The sequence below is a fragment of the Myotis daubentonii genome, chromosome 14 (genome assembly GCF_963259705.1).
Source record: "Myotis daubentonii chromosome 14, mMyoDau2.1, whole genome shotgun sequence".
Taxonomy (NCBI): Eukaryota; Metazoa; Chordata; class Mammalia; order Chiroptera; family Vespertilionidae; genus Myotis; species Myotis daubentonii.
In genome coordinates, this window is record NC_081853.1 from 45,869,443 (window position 1) to 45,888,592 (window position 19,150).

General features: G+C 41.9%; 1 protein-coding gene across 1 annotated transcript in view; it reads right to left on the minus strand.

Moving 5' to 3' along the window:
- Positions 1 to 19,150, minus strand: part of GADL1 (glutamate decarboxylase like 1) — a 117,134-nt gene that overhangs the window by 25,259 nt on the left and 72,725 nt on the right. Inside the window, exon 13 of the mRNA XM_059662923.1 lies at positions 15,119 to 15,208. Coding sequence (XP_059518906.1) covers positions 15,119 to 15,208 — 90 coding nt within the window. The remainder of the gene's footprint in view (positions 1 to 15,118; positions 15,209 to 19,150) is intronic.

A 19,150-nucleotide genomic window follows, 5' to 3' on the forward strand; every position in this document is an offset into this window, starting at 1 on the left:
TTTGTCCTTCAATAGAATCAACTTTTCATGGACCATGAAAACAACACGGAGAGTGGTGACAATAAGAACTAAACTTAAGTCCTGGTTCCACTAAAATTCTACCTAATTAACTACCTATTGAATTGATCTTGGCCTCAGTTTCCTCACATGTAAGATGAAAAATGGTAAGAATGAAACTGACCGTATAGGATTCCTAGGCAAGTCAGGTGAGACTGTGGATGTGGAAATACTTGTCAAGCCCTAAAACACTTTGCAATATATAAAGTTGTGAAGAAACATGTCATTGTGGTAGAATGAGTGCAAATACAGTACTAATTTTCTCTCTTTGCTATTGTTTGCAATGACTTTGAAGTTCCTCCCATCAAGGGGTGGAGTCTATTCTTCTACCATACCTCCTCTCCAGTCTGGCTGGCTTTGCAATTTGCTCTGGCCTGTTTAAAAAAAAGAAAAAGGCAGAAGTGATGGTGTGCTAGCATTGAGCCAAGACCTCAAGAAGTCTTGCAAACTTCCATCTGCTCTCTTGGAACCCTACCACTGCCAAGAGAAAGAGCCCTGAATAGTGTGAAGGAGAGTTAGAGAGCATTTGGAGGAGATCTAAGCCTTCCTAGAGGAGACTATCCCTGTCCAGTATACAGCAGCAAACAGCCATAATCAGCAGAGCTGCCTCCTTGGACCACAGCTGACTGAAGGTGTGAGGGGGAGCTCAGCCGCAATCAGCAGAACCACCCAGATGACCTCTAACTTCATGAGGAGTGAAAAAAGCTTATTGTTGGAAACTGCTGGGTTTGAGGATGATTTGTTACGTGGCCATCGCTAACTGATACAGCACTATACAAGCATACCTGGCTGGCATCGCGGGGTCCATTCCAGACCACCACAATATTGCAATCAAGTGAGTCACATGAATGTTTTTGTCTCCTGGTGCACATAAAAGTTATGTTTAAACTATACTGTAGTCTATTAAGTGTGTAATAGCACTAGGTCTAAAACAATGTAAATACCTTAATTTTAAAAAATTATTGCTAAAAATTGCTAACCATCTGAAAAATGATGCCAATGCATTTGCTCTACTCAGGGTTGTCACAAACCTTCAATGTGTAAAAAACACAGTATCTGTAAAGCATAATAAAATGAGGTATGCCTGTAGCCTCCTACCAGAGACCTTGGGAACATGTCCAGAAAGAGGATTAACATGGTCAGAACATGTATGGCTCTTGCGCATCAATGACAACTATATGTTTCAGTTGTTCCCTTCAACTTCCTTCAGCAGGTGCAGGGTGGTTTTTAACCACAGTTCCTGGCTGACCTCAGGACTAAGGCTGAGCGCTTCTGATCTCGGCAGAATGACTGCCCTTCGTTTGCAGGACACCATGTGAACAACTTCTGCTTCCAAGACATGATCTAAAAAGAAAAGAAGAAATGGCCTCCCAGATCCTATCAAATCCCTCATTGAGTACGCTGCCTCAATAAAGAGCCAAATACGCAGGCAGGTCTCTTTTTAAATATAGCTTCTGAAATCAACCTCCCCAGGCTGACATTTAAAAATCAGCTGATACAGGAAAGCAGGAATGGATTAGTTAGCAAAAGTGGAAAAGGGAAGCGATCGGAGGCTGGAGCACGAGAAGCCTGTAAGCACCATAAATGCTCAGGAGAATCTGCATGGAAAGTGGAAAGGTAATTCAAAAAGAAACGCTAAGGTAACTCATCACATTCTTCATGATCAAGGATGTCCTTGCTGACAGAGCTCTTGGCCCAATAGAGCCAAAGCTAATGGAATGCACTAGTGAATATTCTGAGGAGAATTACTGGTCCATGGATAACTGTTTCCCTTATTTCTTCCTTGTTTGCATTTTGATTACTTCCCAGGGCTTAACCTCTCCTGCAGAGTATGCATAAGCATGGGATAGGGGCCTTGAGCCCCAGTTATTCAAATCTCTCTCATAATTAATAGATCAGATTCACAATGCTATGAAAACTTGAAGGAATTCTACAAGTCCTACAAATATAGTCCCACCCTTGCTTAAAGAGTTTGCTGCTTTACAATTTATAAAGTACTTTTTTTTTGGTTAATCCTCACCCAAGGATATTTTTCCATTGATTTTTAGAGAGAGTAGAGGAAAGGGGGAGAGACACAGAGAGAGAAACATCGATGTGAGAGAAACACATCAATTGGTTGCCTCCCACACCTGCCAGTTAGGGCCAGGATCAAGCCGGCAACTGAGGTATGTGCTGTTGACTGGAATTGAACCTGAGACCCTTCAGACTGCAGGCTGACACTCTATCCACTGAGCCAAACTGGCTAAAGCTATAAAGTACATTTTAAAAATTTTATTTATACATTTCAGAGACAGAAGTGGAGGGAGAGATACAAAATCAATGATATGAGATATATTCATCAATTGGCTTCCTCCTACACACCCCTCACAGGGATAGAACCTACAACCCGGGCATGTGCCCTGACCATAGTAGATGCTCAGTATATAGTTTTTGAGTGAATGGGACAATTCAAATGAGAATTCTAACTCCCTGACTGTTTTTATACTTGAGAATTGTTCACCTATGACAGATACTAGAGGCCCTATGCACAAAATTCATGCAAGAGTAGGCCTTCCTTCCCCCTGCTGCCACCGGCTTCCTCTGGCACCCCGGATCTGGGCTTCTTTCCGGCACCTGGGACCCAGGCTTCCCTCACAGCCCCAGCTTCGTCCAGAAGGTTGTCCGGAAGATGTCCGGTATAATTAGCATATTATGCTTTTATTATTATAGATGGTTAGGTCTCAATGCACTAACTACAATATATTTTTAAAATATATTTTTATTGATTTCAGAGAGGAAGGGAGAGGGAAAGAGGGAGAGAAACATCAATGATAAGAATCACTGATTGGCTGCCTCCTGCATGCCCCCTCCTGGGATAGAGCCTACAACCCCGGTATGTGCCCTTTACTGGAATCAAACCCAGGACCCTTCAGTCCACAGGCCGACACTCTATCCACTGAGCCAAACCAGCAAGGGTCCAGCTACAATATTCTGGTCCCCCTTAGTACCACCTGGACAACTGGCTCCACCAGGTTGTAGACTAAAAGACAGTCTCCATTGTTAATTAGGCAGGAGGTACTACAGTTAACGTAAGTAAACTCTGCTTAAGTAAAGTTGCAGCAGTTGAATTATCCCCCCCAAAACAGTGGGGTGCTATCATTTCTAGGATATCCTAGATAGGGGGACGCTTTCATAAGAAGCAGAGCATGATCAAAGACAGATGGGAGGAAAAGTCTGAACAAAAACCAAGAGAGGTTTAGCCATCTGAAGTCAGACATAAATTTTGACGTTTTAAATTTTTTCCTGGTCTCTGACCTGATGGATGATTTGGCCAACAGAACACAACTAGACAGCAACTTACAAAAGCAACTCTTCTAGCTCTTCACAAAAACAGAGGAGGTGGCCTCCTTCACAACAAAATTAGAAGGCCAATTAGAATGTTTATATCTTCCCACGAACATCTTCCTTATCTAGCTGCTCCCGTCCTGAGAACCTGACACAGAGCCCATTCATAAGATGTGATGGCCCTCCCTGCATATCAAAACAGGCTGCACATCAGAAAGGAGATAAAAAAGATAGCCCCAGGAATTCACTCCAGACCAACCCAAGCACACGCTCAGGATGAGCAGTCATTTAAGACTTCCGTGGATGAGTTAATGAGCAAAGAAGGTAAGAACAACTACGTCTCCAGGAAATTCCTACATGCATGTAAGTTACCCAGAAGGGTAGCACATTAACTCATTCCTTTACTCATTGATTCATTCATTCAGGAACCATTACTTTTGCATCTACTGTGTGACAGTGGCAATGTGAGAAAATGCAGAGTAGCAAGAATATTAACAACCACCCTCATTATGAAACACTCAGTCCAGTGCCAGGTCTGGCTTCATGGGTGTGCAACCCGTGCAGGTGCTCAGGGCCCTGTGCTTGGCAGAGTCCCAGGCTTAGATTAATGCTCTGCTGTCACTACTGAAATTCTTGATGATTTTGAAATAGGGGCTCTGCATTTTTATTTTGCACTGGGCTCTGCACTAGCCAGACTTGGAATATCGAAGCTCATACATGGCTAACCCCAGTGGGACACACTGCCCCACTTTCTTTATCTCCCCTTTCACCAACAATATCATAAATACAAATGAGTGAATCTTTACTGATAACAGGGGGATTTCAATGTATCATCTGTGTACTAGAATTCATCAGTTATTTCCTACTCATTGTCTGATCTTCTCTTCTTGCTGCCATTTTTTCTCCCCTACACCCCAAATGTTGATAATTGCCAAGACAGGGTAGCAAAGCTGACAGGGGTATATGGAAAGGGTACTCATACTCAAGTGATCGGAAATGCTTCCTGTACAAGCGGAGGGGTTAATAGCCTAATTTTAAGGTGGCCAGACACAAGAATTCCGTGTACTAGGCTGGAAGTTGTAAGTGGTGTAGGGAAGACAGGATCATAGCTATGTTCCTCCATGGGGGTACATATCTCTGGGGCCTCCAGGAGGAGAGAGCACATGAGATAAGCCATAAAGCACCCAGGAATGGGAGGACATAGGCGTGAGACGCCAGAGACAAAGGGAGCAGTATGAGAAAATGCAAGGAGGCAAGGATATGAACATTCATCTCCATTATTAAACACTGAGCAGCAAGGCTGGCTTCAAGGGTGTGCAACCTATGTAGGCACACAGGTGCCCACACGTAGAAGGGCCCCAGGCTTGATTTAATGCTCTGTTGTCACACTGTCTTGAAATTCTTTATATTTTTTAAAAAAGGGACCCCCCGCACATGTAAGCAAAATGGCTGACATGCACTGTCTTATTTACTCTGTGCAAATCCATAAGATAGTACAGTGATTTAATGAATGAGCAAACTGAGGCATGGGGTGGTAATGTACTTTGCCAAGCGATATACCCTGAAGAATTGATGAAGCTAGGATCTGAGCCCTAGTTTTTCTTACTGCCAAAGGGATGTGTTTAAATGCAGTGGTAGGCTGGCTTTCCAGGTAAAGACGGGAGCAAATAGCTCAGCTGGCTAGAGTGCAGGGGACATGAACATGAGGAGGATTAGCAGGAGACAGAGCAAGAAGGTTGAGGGAAACTGGATCACTGCAGTCCCCAAATGGTTATGGTCTCTTTCCTTTAGGACAAAGGGAAACATGGAGGGGCATGATCAAGGCTGTACTTTAGAAAGTTTTTATTGTAATAATATATAAGGTAATTTGCAGGGGGACAAACAAAAAGGCATGAAAGAGACATTTGAGGCTCACATAGTCCTCTGAACATGAGGTAACAGGATTAATAATAGTGAAAGCTCATGTTTAATGAGCACTTACTCTGTGTCAGACACTGTATTGGAATTATGCTGTTCAATCCCTGTTAAAACCCTTTAGGGTAGGTCCTTTTTATTATCCTCATGTTATTGATAAAAAAGAGGAGGCAAACAAAGTTTAAATAACACGTTCATGGTTACACAGCCAGAGAGCAGCAAGGGTGTGATTGATTTAACTCCAGATCCAGTGATGTAAACTCCAATAAGTCTCTTAGCAAGATGTTTTTTAGCTAAAAAAGTTCTAAAATATATATGAACAAATTTTAATATAATATTGAAGAATGATGTTTTTTTTTAAAAAAAAAAAATCACCCAGAAGGGTAGAGTTTTAGCAGCTTTGAGAATCAATTATAAAGCAATTCCATTTAAAACCCTTTTTTTCCTGGCACAAAAACAGAAATACAGATCAATAGAAGAGACTGAAAATTCCAGAAATAGAATATAGTGTTTTTAAAAATGTAACATGATAGCACAAGCTTCCCATAATAAAAAGTGTTAGGAAGAATTATTTGATCAATCAAATTTAAATAACTGGATAATAATTTGGGGACCCGATCATGTTAGATGTGTATTTTTACACTGTACACAAAAATAGCTTCCACATGAATTAAGGAGTTAAATACAAAAAACTGAATTACAGAAAACCAGCAGGAGATGGAATAGAATATTTATCAGATTTGTGAGAGAACAGTCACTTCACTTTGAAGCAGTGGAATAAATCATGAAGGAAAAGACTGACAGATTTGAATACATAAAACATTTAAACTTCTGTCCAATAAAAAACACACAGCAAGACTAAAAAAAGGACATTATACTTAGGGCAATATTTGCATTCCATCTGACAAAGAGGGCTTTAAAACTCAAACTTTATATGCCCTCATCCAAATTTATAAGGAAAACATCAAACTTCAAAATATAAATATGTAAGACAGGCGAAAAAATGAACACACAGGGGAGCACAATCGTTAAAGAAAAAAATAGAAAATTGTTCAGCTTACCACCAATTAATAAAAGTAAAGCAAACTTAAGATTTTTCACCTTTCTTTCTTTTTTTAAGAAGATTTTTTAAATTGATTTTTAGAGAGAGAAAGGGAGAGGGTGAGTGAGAAACATGCATCGATTGGCTGCCTGCAACCCAGGCATGTGCCCTGACCTGGAGTTGATCCAGCAACCCTTAGATGCATGGGACAAGGCCCAACCAACTGAGGCACACTGACAATGGAAAGATTTTCCACCTTTCTAAATAACATTTTCCCCCAAAATAGCACCACACAATGTTGCCACAGCTGGATTGAAATCTGTGTACCCATTCCTCAAGGGTGGCACTGAAAATGGACACAACCTTCTTAAAAATCTGTAGCGTCACAATACCTAGACAGACTCGGGCTCAAAGCCACACTGGTTTTCGTAACTATTGGCTACATACTGAGCACTTTATCTTCTGGGAGTAATAAAAGCAAAAGTGGATGTGAGCATGAAGGTGTTTATCCATCACTGTTTACGATGGAGAAAAACGAAACAAAAGAAGCACCCCTAATTAAGGGGACGGCTTTATAAACAATAGCACAGACTATTGAACAGGGTAAGACAAGTTTAAGTTTTTCCTTTTAGAAGTCTAGTCCAAAGAGATGAAGACAGAAACAGAGGTAGCTTGAGGCGAAGCAATATTAAGAGAAAATCATGCAATATTTCCTTCAAGGTTGTCAGAGCCTGGGTGTGTATGTCAATTGAGGGGAACAATATATTAGAGGTAAAACATGAAAATGTGAGGAGAGAGAGAGAGAGAGAGAGAGAGAGAGAGAGAGAGAGAGAGAGAGAGAGAGAAGGGAGGGTGGGAGGGAGAGAGGCAGGGAGGGAGGGAGGGGAAAAGCGAAGAGGGTGGGAGGGAAGGAGAGAAGAGAAGGGAGTGGCGAATTTGAAGGGAGGGTGAGGTCCCAGGCAGGACACTCAAAGGTAAACACATTAGAGATTATTGAGACAAGGATCAATTTGATCCTTTGAGAATTTCTTACTCAGGCAAGTGTTTCTTGGTTTGGCACCGAATCCATCGCTAGCCCTGACGGAGTGATGCTGTAATTCTGTAATATTTTATAGCACATTTATTCAGCCAGCATTTAGTGTGTCACTTCTCAGCTAGGAAAGGAACAACGAGCAGAAGTGCCACCAGGGGGCAGGTTTGGTACTGGCAAAGGGACTAAGAAGATAAGCAAAACAAAAAAAGTCTTTTCCTGCAGCACAGGGTGCATTCTTTGTTTTGCAACAATTGTCCAGAACAATGTCCGTAACAGCTGCGTTACAGGTGTATGGATTTTGTTCCATAAACTCGGGTGTGCAAGAACATATCAGTACCTTATATCCTTTAAATAAAATTAAAATCAACCTGAAGCCACTGGTCCTACGAGGCCAGGTTAAAAGTCAATCTCAGCCATTGTTATGGCTCCCAGGGCCCAAAGGGCCCCACAGAGGTTCTGGGAGCCTTAGCCAGGGCTGACATGTAGGCCCAACATACGAAACGCTTATGCTCTGAACCAACATGATCCCTTGATATGGCGTCACTGTGCTATGCCCTTACCTGTTAAGAATGGGCAGATTCCAATATCTGGAATACACATGTGTGTACACACACATGCACATGTATGTATATACACACACCTCCTTAGGGCACTCAAAGAAGGGGAGCTTGGAGTCATCCCTAAATATGGAACTTTTGCCTCCTGCTCTCCTTTTCCTCTCCTCTTTCCCCTGTGCCTCCTTTCTGCCCCCAAACTCATTGCCTTTCTTTCATCGTTGGCCAGATGAAGCTTTCAGGAAGACAGATGTCGTCAAGAGACATGCTTAAGAGAGGCATGGAGCCCAGAGGCCTTGTCTAATTCCAGGGATGAGGAAAGGAGAAAACACAAGCACAGAATATACCCATATGTCCCAATTGTGTGGCTGCATTTGCCACAATATTGCAATTCTTAAAATCCCCTGTTTACAAGTCTGCAATCCAAACATGAGTGATTGGATACGCCAGCGGCACAGATGGTGATGGGAAGAACATCAGAATCAGAATCCTCCAAAATATACAGAGGCTCTCAAAATGTGTATGAGTTCTTATGCACATTTGTGAACACACACACGCACACACACAACAGAAATCCATGGAGCATAGCAGGGGGCACTGAAGCCTCACCTACAGTCCCAGGAAGTGGCCTGTTTGGATGTCTTGCCTGTGAGGCTCCTACAGAAAAACATCAACCTACTCAGTTTATGCAGCCTCATCTTTCAAGAGCTGTTAATCAGGAACCTGCCAAGGAGAATGCTAAATTCTCTATAAAGATATCTGGAATACCATATCAAGTTACATGCCAAATAAGCAATAAAACAACAAGCCCATCAAGCAGGTTCTAAAGATTTATTCCTCTTCTCCGCTGAGGAGAAAGGAGCCTGTTATAAATGACTAACATTAGCCACAAATCTGCAGGTCAGCAAATAAAAAATAAAGTCAGAATGACCAGGCGTGAGTGCAAAAGGAAAACATGTTCATTACTTTTAAGAATGTAAATTTTGTTGGCATAATGTAGGATTATTTACGAAATGTCGACAAAAGAGGAAATCTTCTGGTTTATAACACTGAGTAATGATGAGACAAAACCAACTGATGGCATTTCAATTACATTCTCGGGGTCTTTCATGGTCCAGTTTATCTTTACAGTCTATCTTCAACTTTCTCACCCTCTATATGTGATCACTAGGCAGGAGGCTTCCGAAGAAACAAACTCATAAGCTTATTTTAGGCAGTCACTTTAGAGAGAGGGGTTACTCTACCTCAGTGCCGAAAGCTTTCAAAGAGCCCTGGGAAGCCTGTTGAACATCTCACTCTACACCATCACGGGCAATGCCTCTGAACTTAAAATCAGTGCGGATAGTGGGGGAATTTTAGTAAGGAGAGAGGAAGAGTGATATGGGAAGAAATGAGAGATTATACACTACGTCTGGGAAAAAGTCATGAGAGAAAATAGTTTGCAAACTAATTGTATAATCATGATCTCCAAACTAAACTGTCCCCGGTGGTATAAGACGAAAAGATGAGAACATATCTTAATAGTTTATTTACAAGTTTTAAATTCATCATTAAAAAAACTTACTTTGTGTATTTTTAAATATATATACTGTATTTATAAAGTAATGCATGCAGTTAATTTGAAAACAATAAACATACTGAGGTGAATGCTCAATTACTTTTTTACTTTATTGATTTGAGAGATAGACATATAGACATTGATTTGTTGTTTCACTTATTTATGCATCCATTGGTTGATTATTTTTAATTGGTTGATTCTTTTTTAAAAAATATATTTTTATTGATTTCAGAAAGGAAGGGAGAGGGAGAGATAGAAACAGCAATGATGAGAGGAAATCATTGATTGGTTGCTTCCTGCTCACCCCCCACTAGGGATCAAGCCTACAACCCAGGCATGTGCCCTTAACTGGAATCGAACTCAGGACCTGTCAGTCCACAGGTCAACACTCTATCCGCTGAGCCAAACCAGCCAGGGCTATTGGCTGATTCTTGTATGTGCCCTGACTAGAGACCAAACCCAGAACCTTGATGTATTGAGACAACGCTCTAACTAACTGAACAACCCGGCCAGGGCCTCAATTCTTTTAACTGTTAAGAATATGTGGTCAAACCCTGAATAGCCTTTGTCTAGATAAGCACTCAAGGAAACCCCTGGCTTCTACATGTCAATGATGCTACACTGTGGTTTATCATTGTTGTTACTATTTTCACAAAAGCAATATACACTAATTGTAGAAAATAAATTAGAGAGAACTATACAATATTTTATATGTCTATAAGTATCTATACATAAATATGCTTTATCAAAATTGTTAAACGATAGTGGCTGTTTTATAACTTATTTTTAATCAATAGTAAATTATGAATATGCTATTTTGGGACAGAATTTTAATTGTCTATACACTAGAAATTTGAATAAAGTTATGCAGTAAAATTTAACCATTTCCCATGGTTAAATATTTAGTGTTTTGCCATTTTAAATAATGGCTAGGCTCTTCTGAGTAGCTTTTCTGCCCCCATAATTCTGTAACTATTTCAAAGGATACATTTCTATAAATGGAATACTTGGAAGAAAATATATGCCAAATTAAGACATGTGATATGTTTTATAAAGCTACTCTTCAGAAAATTTGTACATATTTATGCTCTTTAGCAGTTATAATGCATCCCATGACATTTGCACCAACACTAGGCATTAACACTAAAACCACAGTAATTTTCTAATTTGATTAGTAAAAGCTATCCATTACCTAGTTCCTAACTAGTTTCCTAACTAGTAGGAAAACTGACGAAACTCTTCTGGCTCAGTTTATTGGTTCAGGGTTCTCAATCATGGAAGCCACAATAGGTTGAGATGAAAATATCTGAGGATTAGACATGGAGGCCTTTGGATGCCAGGCAGATGGGACTAGATTTTATCCTGGGGATCAGTCATTCCATGGGACTGGTACTATACCCCTAGGGAGTATTTAGGAAAATTGGGCAGATGTTTTAGTTTTCACAGTGTTTGGGAGTTGCTACTGGTGTTTAGTGGATGGGGACCAGACATGTTAGCTGCCCTGCAATGCACAGAACAGTCATGAGCAATGAAAAACTACCTCATGCCTTGCATAACTTTCACATATCTTACTGGAAATGCATGAGGGCAAAGTCTGATGACAATTATCCAAGCCGGGAACCTAACTCTATTTTACATACGAATGCAAGATAATCCGTGCCCATTGTTCATAAATACTAAGTTTTCTGCTACCATGTAAACTAAGGGGAAAAGGTTTTCTTCAGAGCTTTACCTAGGGTAGTGCACTATCTTGAAAAATTATTATTACCAATACCACACCATTTCATTTACTTACATTTATTGTGATTCTAAGAACATGTGTGAGAATCTTAAAACTTCCTCACGCCTTCTCATATTATCGTGCCCAAGCATTTCTGTAATGGAATACATGCCTTTATTTTAAACTAACGTATTTCTCCTTATTACATGCAAGGCATTCTATTGCCTTTTACAAAATTACATGTAGGCAGGTCATAGTTTCTACTGGTTTCATTTTAGGAGATTAAAGGAAACAGTGACAATACTTATTCTAACAGTGGCCACTGGGTCTCCGCGGTGGAAAACTGCTGCTGCAGAGCCCAGGAAGCTATTCCGGGCTTCTCGCAGGACAGAGACATGATGAAGCCAAGCTGGAGGTGGGACAGTGCAGAGAGTAGGAAAATAAATGGGAAAAGGAGAAGGCAGGAAGCAGAGACCAGACAAGAGGCAAATATAACCTGGGCAGGAAACTAATGAAGACCTAGAAAACGGCAATGCCTGAGAGAATCAGAAATAACATTTTTATGGAGAACATCTTAAAAAGAGAAGTAGTTGGAACCCAGTGACTGAATATAGTGTCACAGAGTGACTGTCAGTGTTATTAGATTGCAGAATGACTGTGTTCTCAAAAACAGTCTCTGAGCACACACAGTTGAAAGCACACGCAGACACATACAACACACACACACACACACACACACTTACACACTATGAAATGCCAGATTCATTACCAAATAATCCCTCTCCTCTCCTGCTGTCAAAGGGAAGACTTATTACACCACTGATTCTGAAATCTGACAGCTAAACCTGACACTGGGCTGAATCGAAGGGGCAAAGCCTTATTCAGATTATTTATTTGTTTGTGATTCTCCATCCAAGATAAACCCTGAGATAAATTTCAAGTGTGCTTTAAGTGAACTCCAGGTTATAAATCATGTATTGCATTCTCATAGTACAGTAAGCATAAAGCCACATAGATCAACAATAGATATATATGCCTCCCTTCCTTGACAGATTCATGCGTACACACCCACACAAAGAGAGAATAAAAGGAAACTAAGGATCTGAGAACCAAGGATAGTTTGTCAGCAGGGTACATGTTTACTAATCAGAAGCAACCATAGCAATTAACATAGTATGGCATTAGTCTGGACAAGAAAACCATGGTTCTAAATGACAGAAAAGCATTTCAAAATGACGGGACAGAAAATCCTAGATATTAACCATAAGAGAATCAACACTGAAAAATATTGGGGAATAGAAGAAAGTGGCCTGATTTATATTCACTTTTCAGTTAAGAATAACAGTGTATTATACGCTGAATTATCTGAAGTTAGCTTCTATATTCATACTCGATTTCACATTTTCTGATAATAGATGATGTAAATATTTCTTTAAATAATAAAAAAGTGAGTCAAAAATATCTCCAGACATTATGGGATGCTTTAGTTATCCTGATCCATGTCTGTGCAAAAGCACTGTCAGTAAAGCACAAATATCACATTCTTGGTTGTTTTCTTAATAACTGAAACGTGAGAAAAATAGCAAGCATTTCCTTCTCACCTCTAAGCAACCATTCCCCCACTCCACCTAAAAAAATGTCAGTTGCATTCCATCAAAGTGGGAAATGTCCCTAGAAACCTCACCATTAAATTCTCACATTGTTCTTTTTATGGGTTACTTACCATCTGAAATGTATTCTTTAGCACTCTCCTATTTGCCATGTATGGCAACAACGCAAGAAAAATCCCAATGACTATGCTAACCGCCTAAAATGGGTAATGAGGGCTGGTCTAGACTGAGGCACAGATAAGATCATCCATCTCTCCCCAACTCTGCTGCCTGATCTCAGGTTTGACAAGAGGCAGAATATTTATATATTGGGGCTGTATTATGCTACAGTGCAGGAGATTTAATGAGACATAAATACATAGAAAATGACCTGAGGCTAAAAGGAGATGCGGTAGGTGAGGTTATAGGTGGCTACAGCTTAAAGACCATGGTCTTCCCTCTTCCTCCTAATTAGGCACAAATTCCAAGCACCTTGACATGGATGATGGGGACCCCATGACCCAACCTCTGCCTGCTACTCTCATCTCACCTCCTGCCACTGTCCCTTTGCACCCCCGTGGTCTTTGAATCACACTCTACTTTCTTAAAACTCTGGGTCATCATGCTGTCATTCTTCCTGAAATAGACTTCTTTACAATTGTCCCCTGGCTGGCATCTATTTATTGTTCAAAACTCAGCTCTAGTATTGCACACCGGGATAGATAGCCTTCCTCTCTGCTTTCAGGGTTTATCTCCACTAGCAACTACTAGTTACCTTGTGATTGTCTGTGTACTCATTTTTCTCCCCCAACATGAACTTCCTATAGGCAGGGACTTGGTCTTTTTTGATATCTGTATCTCTGGTACACAGCACAGTGAGCACTCAGTAAATGTTTGACGCTTGCCCAACTGGGACGTTCTTCCTTTTCTTCTAGAGGACAAGTAGAGAGCCATTGACTATACAAGTTGCTAAAACTACCACTGATTTCCCCATTGAGGGTTAGGGAGGGGTTTGCAAGTCAGAGCTTGTACTAGCCAGAGTCATGGAGCCAGCTGTGCTTGAGAGGGAAGACACAAAGGATAGAGGATTACCTAACTTCATGTGACCAAGTGTCGTGAACTCTCTCTCTACATGTCATGGCCACAGAATCCTCAGGGGAACTCCCAGTGGGTCACTTCAATGTGCCCTATGTCCACCCAACATGGGAGTGGGATCAAGTAGAATTGACTAAAGAAACGTCACAGCCCAAAAAGTTGGGTTTGCAGCGGTTCTCAACCTGTGGGTCGCGACCCCTTTGGCAGTCGAACGACCCTTTCACAGGGGTTGCCTAAGACCATACTGCATATCAGATATTTACATTATGATTCATAACAGTAGCAACATTACTGTTATGAAGTAGCAATGAAAATAATTTTATGGTTGGGTCACAACATGAGGAACTGTATTTAAAGGGCCAGAAGGTTGAGAACCACTGGTTTAGAGGCAGAATAATTGGCAGGGCCATGCTAGGGGAGGTGCTGATGAGACACAAGAAGTCCATAGAGCCTGGAGCTTCATCTCATTCTGGATTGTCAGCCTTCACTAGCTGTGTTCAATAATCAGTTGAAACCCCTTGTTGGCAACCCTTTTCTTTTTTATCCCATAAGCCCCACAGGCATATGATGTAGGGCCTTTGTTGAAAGAACAGAAAGTCTCAATCTCACAAAGGACCCCCGATGTAGACTTCTAACATTACCTCCAAGGGAGAAGATGTTAGCAGTCATGTACTAGCAAAACTGAAAGAGGAAGCTGTTTCTCATGTAACTTTAATCTTGGGTCCTCTTACCAGATCCCAATTTCTGAAGTGAACTGTAAATCAGAACTTCTAATACATTCTATAACCATCTTGCACACAGCACAATAATTTTGAATGTGTGTGTCTGTCAAGTATGTTAATTTGGTAAATGTACACAATATTTACAACTGTGTGGAGTGCCATTGGTTTTAATATCCTAGGAGCCACCTCTCTAGTTCTTCAAGAGATTCTAGCATGTACAGAAGCCTTTATAGCAGGGGTCCTCAAACTACGGCCCGTGGGCCACATGCAAATACAAATATTGTATTTGTTCCCGTTTTGTTTTTTTACTTCAAAATAAGATATGTGCAGTGTGCATAGGAATTTGTTCATAGTTTTTTTTAAACTATAGTCCGGCCCTCCAATGGTCTGAGGGACAGTGAACTGGCCCCCTGTTTAAAAAGTTTGAGGACCCCTGGTTTATAGGGTCAATAGAGAATGGCGCTGACTCTATTGCATCAAGAGGAAAAAGACAGTTTATTTATTACTTACCAAATTAAGTTTTTCCCAGAACTCAGGTCCCTCTTTCATCTCTCTGAGGCTCGGTGGAATGTACCAAAAGCAAATATTGGCATATTCAGGCTGAGGATTAAGGAAATTTGAAAGTTGTTAACCTAAAATTAATCTTAGATGCAATTAAAGTCTTAGCCAGTTTCTTTAAGAGTTATTATGTGTGTATTATGTTGATAACAAATCAGACTCTGCGAGAGTAGACATCCATTTTGCCTTACTTCTGATAACATCCTACTGGGAAATTTCCTTCTCAGTTGGGTGCACCTAGAGGGTCCTTCCCTCTAGGTAAGGATGCATACACCATCAAGAATAAACAAAGTATGAAGCTGACTCAACCTAGTTATAACCATCATCACATGATGTACATATGCCTAGCCTTGCCTGGGACAGGAATAATTCCTTTGTCCAGTGAATCAACACTATATGCACACCATTGGCTCATTAGTCACTCAGTAGCCATCTCAGTTATCAGATCTACTGTCCTGGTATCACTGTGATAGTGTTCAAGTAACCCTTATTTTACTTAAAAATACGAGTAGTGATGATGGCAATTCAGATATGCCAAAGAGAAGTGGTAACGTGCTTCCCTGAAGTGAAAAGGTGAAAGTTCCCCAACTTAATAAAGAAAGAAAAACATTGTATGTTAAGGTTGCTAAAATCTATGTTAAGAACTTATCTTCTCTCCATGAAATTGTGAAAGAAAAAGAAAACTGTGCTAGTTTGTAGAGAGAGAGCACATTCACATAACTTTTATTACAGCATATTGTTACAGTTATCCTATTTTATTATTAGTTATTATTGTTAATCCCTTACTAATTTATAAATTAAACTTTGTCATAGATATGTATAGGAAAAACATAGTATATTCAAGGGTTTGGTACTATCCCTGGTTTCAGGCTTCCACTGGGGTTTTGGGCCGTATGCCTCATGGATAAGCAGGGACTACTGTATATATAATTATAGACTTTCTTTTCCTAAATGGAAAGAATTATAGTTCACAGACCTAAGCTCCAAATGGATCTTTGCATTTCTTCCCTTAAGTATGTATTAGGGCTATATTTAATCAATCCAATGAATGCATTTGTTAACAGGCTAAGCAGCTTGACACTTAGGTGAAACTCAACGTCTAAATTTACTTCATTACTCTAAATGGGAATACACAGAAAAGAGGCAAATGCAGATCACACACAACAATCCTTCTAAGTAGAAACTCTGGAGAACCATTGAGAAAGCCACGTCCACTGCTTGGGGGCCATCTGGCTCCCACAGATAAAATATCCAGGGCAGAAGGCTTCCTAATAATGAAAACCCACCTCAACTTTCATTACAAGGATGGAACTGTTTGCAGATCCCTAAAGATGATGATAAAAGGTTCCTCCTGGGATTTTTAAGCCTTTAGGAAGAATATATAAACAACTTTTAAGTCACTTCATCTTTTTTTTTCTCATGACTTTTTTATTAGCTCTATCAAAAGACAGTGCAGTTCTGAGGTATAAAGCACTTTCCATAAGCTCTGCAGCTACCAAAACCAGACAAATGGAGAAGGCAATTCAAACTTGAGAAAATAAAGATGTAACTAGACTTCAAGAAAATAAAGATGGCAGCTCAAACTCTAGGAAATAAAAGTGACTCAAACTCACAGTCTAGCCAATTGCATAGTTGTTGTTTCACTCCTCCAAGTGTAAGTACACATCCTAAAAGTTACAGTTTCTTACAGCATCATAATGCCATCATCATCTTACCTAATAATAGACAAACATGCAAACTGACTGTACCTTCAGCACGCCCACCAGCCAAATGGATGAGTATGCAAATTAACCAAACAAAGATGGCGGTTAATTTGCATACATAGGGCCCAGTGGTGATCGGAGCCTGCAATCAGAGCTGAGAAGTCCCCTGCCCAGGCCTAAAGCCTTGAGGAGTTAGGCCTGGGCAGGGGCAGAGCCAGCGATGGCGGGGAGCAGGGGCAGAGTCGGTGATCGTGGGGAGCTGGGGGTCCCCTGCCCAGGCCTAACGCCTTGGCCAGAGGCATTAGGCCTGGGCAGGGGTGAAACCAGTGATCACGGGGAGCAGGGGTGGAGTTGGGGGTCCCTTGCCCAGGCCTAACGCCTCAGCCACAGGTATTAGGCCTGGGCAGGGGCAGAGCCGGCAATGGCAGGGAGCAGGGGCGGAGCCAGCAATGGGGGAGAGCTGGGGATCCCCTGCCCAGGCCTAACGCCTTGGCCAGAGGCGTTAGACCTGGACAGGGTTGGAGCCAGCGATTGTGGGGTGCAGGGGCAGAGTTGGCGATCATGTGGAGCTGGGGGTCCCCTGCCCAGGCCTAATGCCTGGGTCAGAGGCATTAGGCCTGGGCAGTGGAAGAGGCGGTGATGGCAGCGAGCAGGGAGGGAGCTGGCAATGGTGGGGAGCAGGGGCAGAGCCAGTAATCACGGGGACCAGGGGCAGATCCGAAGATTGCGGGAGCTGGGGGTCCCCTGCCCAGGCCTAATGCCTCTGCCACAGGCGTTAGGCCTGGGCAGGGGTGGAGCCGGCGATGGCGGAGAGCTGGGGGTCCCCTGCCCAGACCTAATGCCTTGGTCAGAGGCATTAGGCCTGGACAGGGGCGGAGCTGGCGATGGCGGGGAGCAGGACAGAGCCAACATTCACAGGGAGCAGGGGCGGAGCTGGCGATGATGGGGAGCTGGAGGTCCCCTGCCCAGACCTAAGGACTTGGCCACAGGCGTTAGGCCTGAGCAGGGCCCAAGCCGGCAATTGGTATGAACTACAGAGGAAACACCTTTTCTGACCACTCACTGACTAAGCTCCCCATATGCCACTGGTAATATTCTTAGTAACCTGGGTAATAAGAATCCAATAAGGTGATCTAGGGTTTTTTACCACACTCCTGGAGAAAAAAGGAACATCCGCTGCTGGAGGCCTAAGAAATGTCATATCCTGCCCTAGCTGGTTTTGCTCAATGGATAATGCCTCGGCCTGCCCACCGCAGTGTCTGGGCTCAATTCTGACCAAGGGCATGTACCTAGGTTGCAGGCTCCTCCCTGGCCCGGGCCCAGGTCAGGGCTCATGCAGTAGGAAACCAATCAAAGTGTTCCTCTCACTTTGATGTTTCCCTCTGTCTTTCCCTTTCTCTTCCACATTCTCTAAAAATCAATGGAAACATATCCTCAAGTGAGGATAAAAAAAAAAATAATAAAGAAATGTCATATTCTATGAAAGACACATCTTGAAAATGCCTAAAGAAAGCTGTCATTTTTTCATGGTGAAGGGACTGGAGTCCATGTTGATGAGAACACCTTGGTGGCTGTGGTGACTGGCAGTGGCTGCAACAGCAAGGTGATGGGGCTGGTGCCTTCCCCTGATCAGCCTGGTCGCCTCCCACAAAGGGAGGCCAGACTGTGGCTTAGGCCCGCTCCCCAAGGGGAGCAGGGAGCAGGCCTAAGTTGTCAGTAGGAAATCCCTGAGGGCTCCCAGTATGTGATAGGGGGCAGGCTGGGCTGAGGGACCTCCCGCTCCAGTGCACAAATTTTTGTGCACCGGGCCTCTAGTGCTTAATAAAGTTACTGATAATTCCCTGGTATCATCCAATAATCAGTTCATGTTAGAAATTCCCCCAACTGTTTCAAAATCTACTTTTACAATTGGCTTGTTCGAACTGGGATTCTAAAAGCTTCATAATTTGCATTTAGTTGCTATGCCTCTTCTATCTCTTTGAACCTAAAGTGATTAACACCACTTTCTCCTTATTTTTCTTCATGCCACTGACCTCTTAAAGAAATCAGGTCAGCTGTCCTATAGAATGCCCTACATTTGAAACTTTTCTTCTTGCTTCTTTGAAGTGTTACCAGAAATTCATTTAAATATGGGTTCTTTTGCTATCTTTGCAAGTCACTACTTTTCAGGAAATTTTGAACTCCTTTGTGGATAGTGGTGGAAGCCACAGTCAGAATTCTCTGGAGCAGGTTTTCCAAAACTTGTCTGGAGACCTGGACTACTGCAACAGTCTCCAATTTG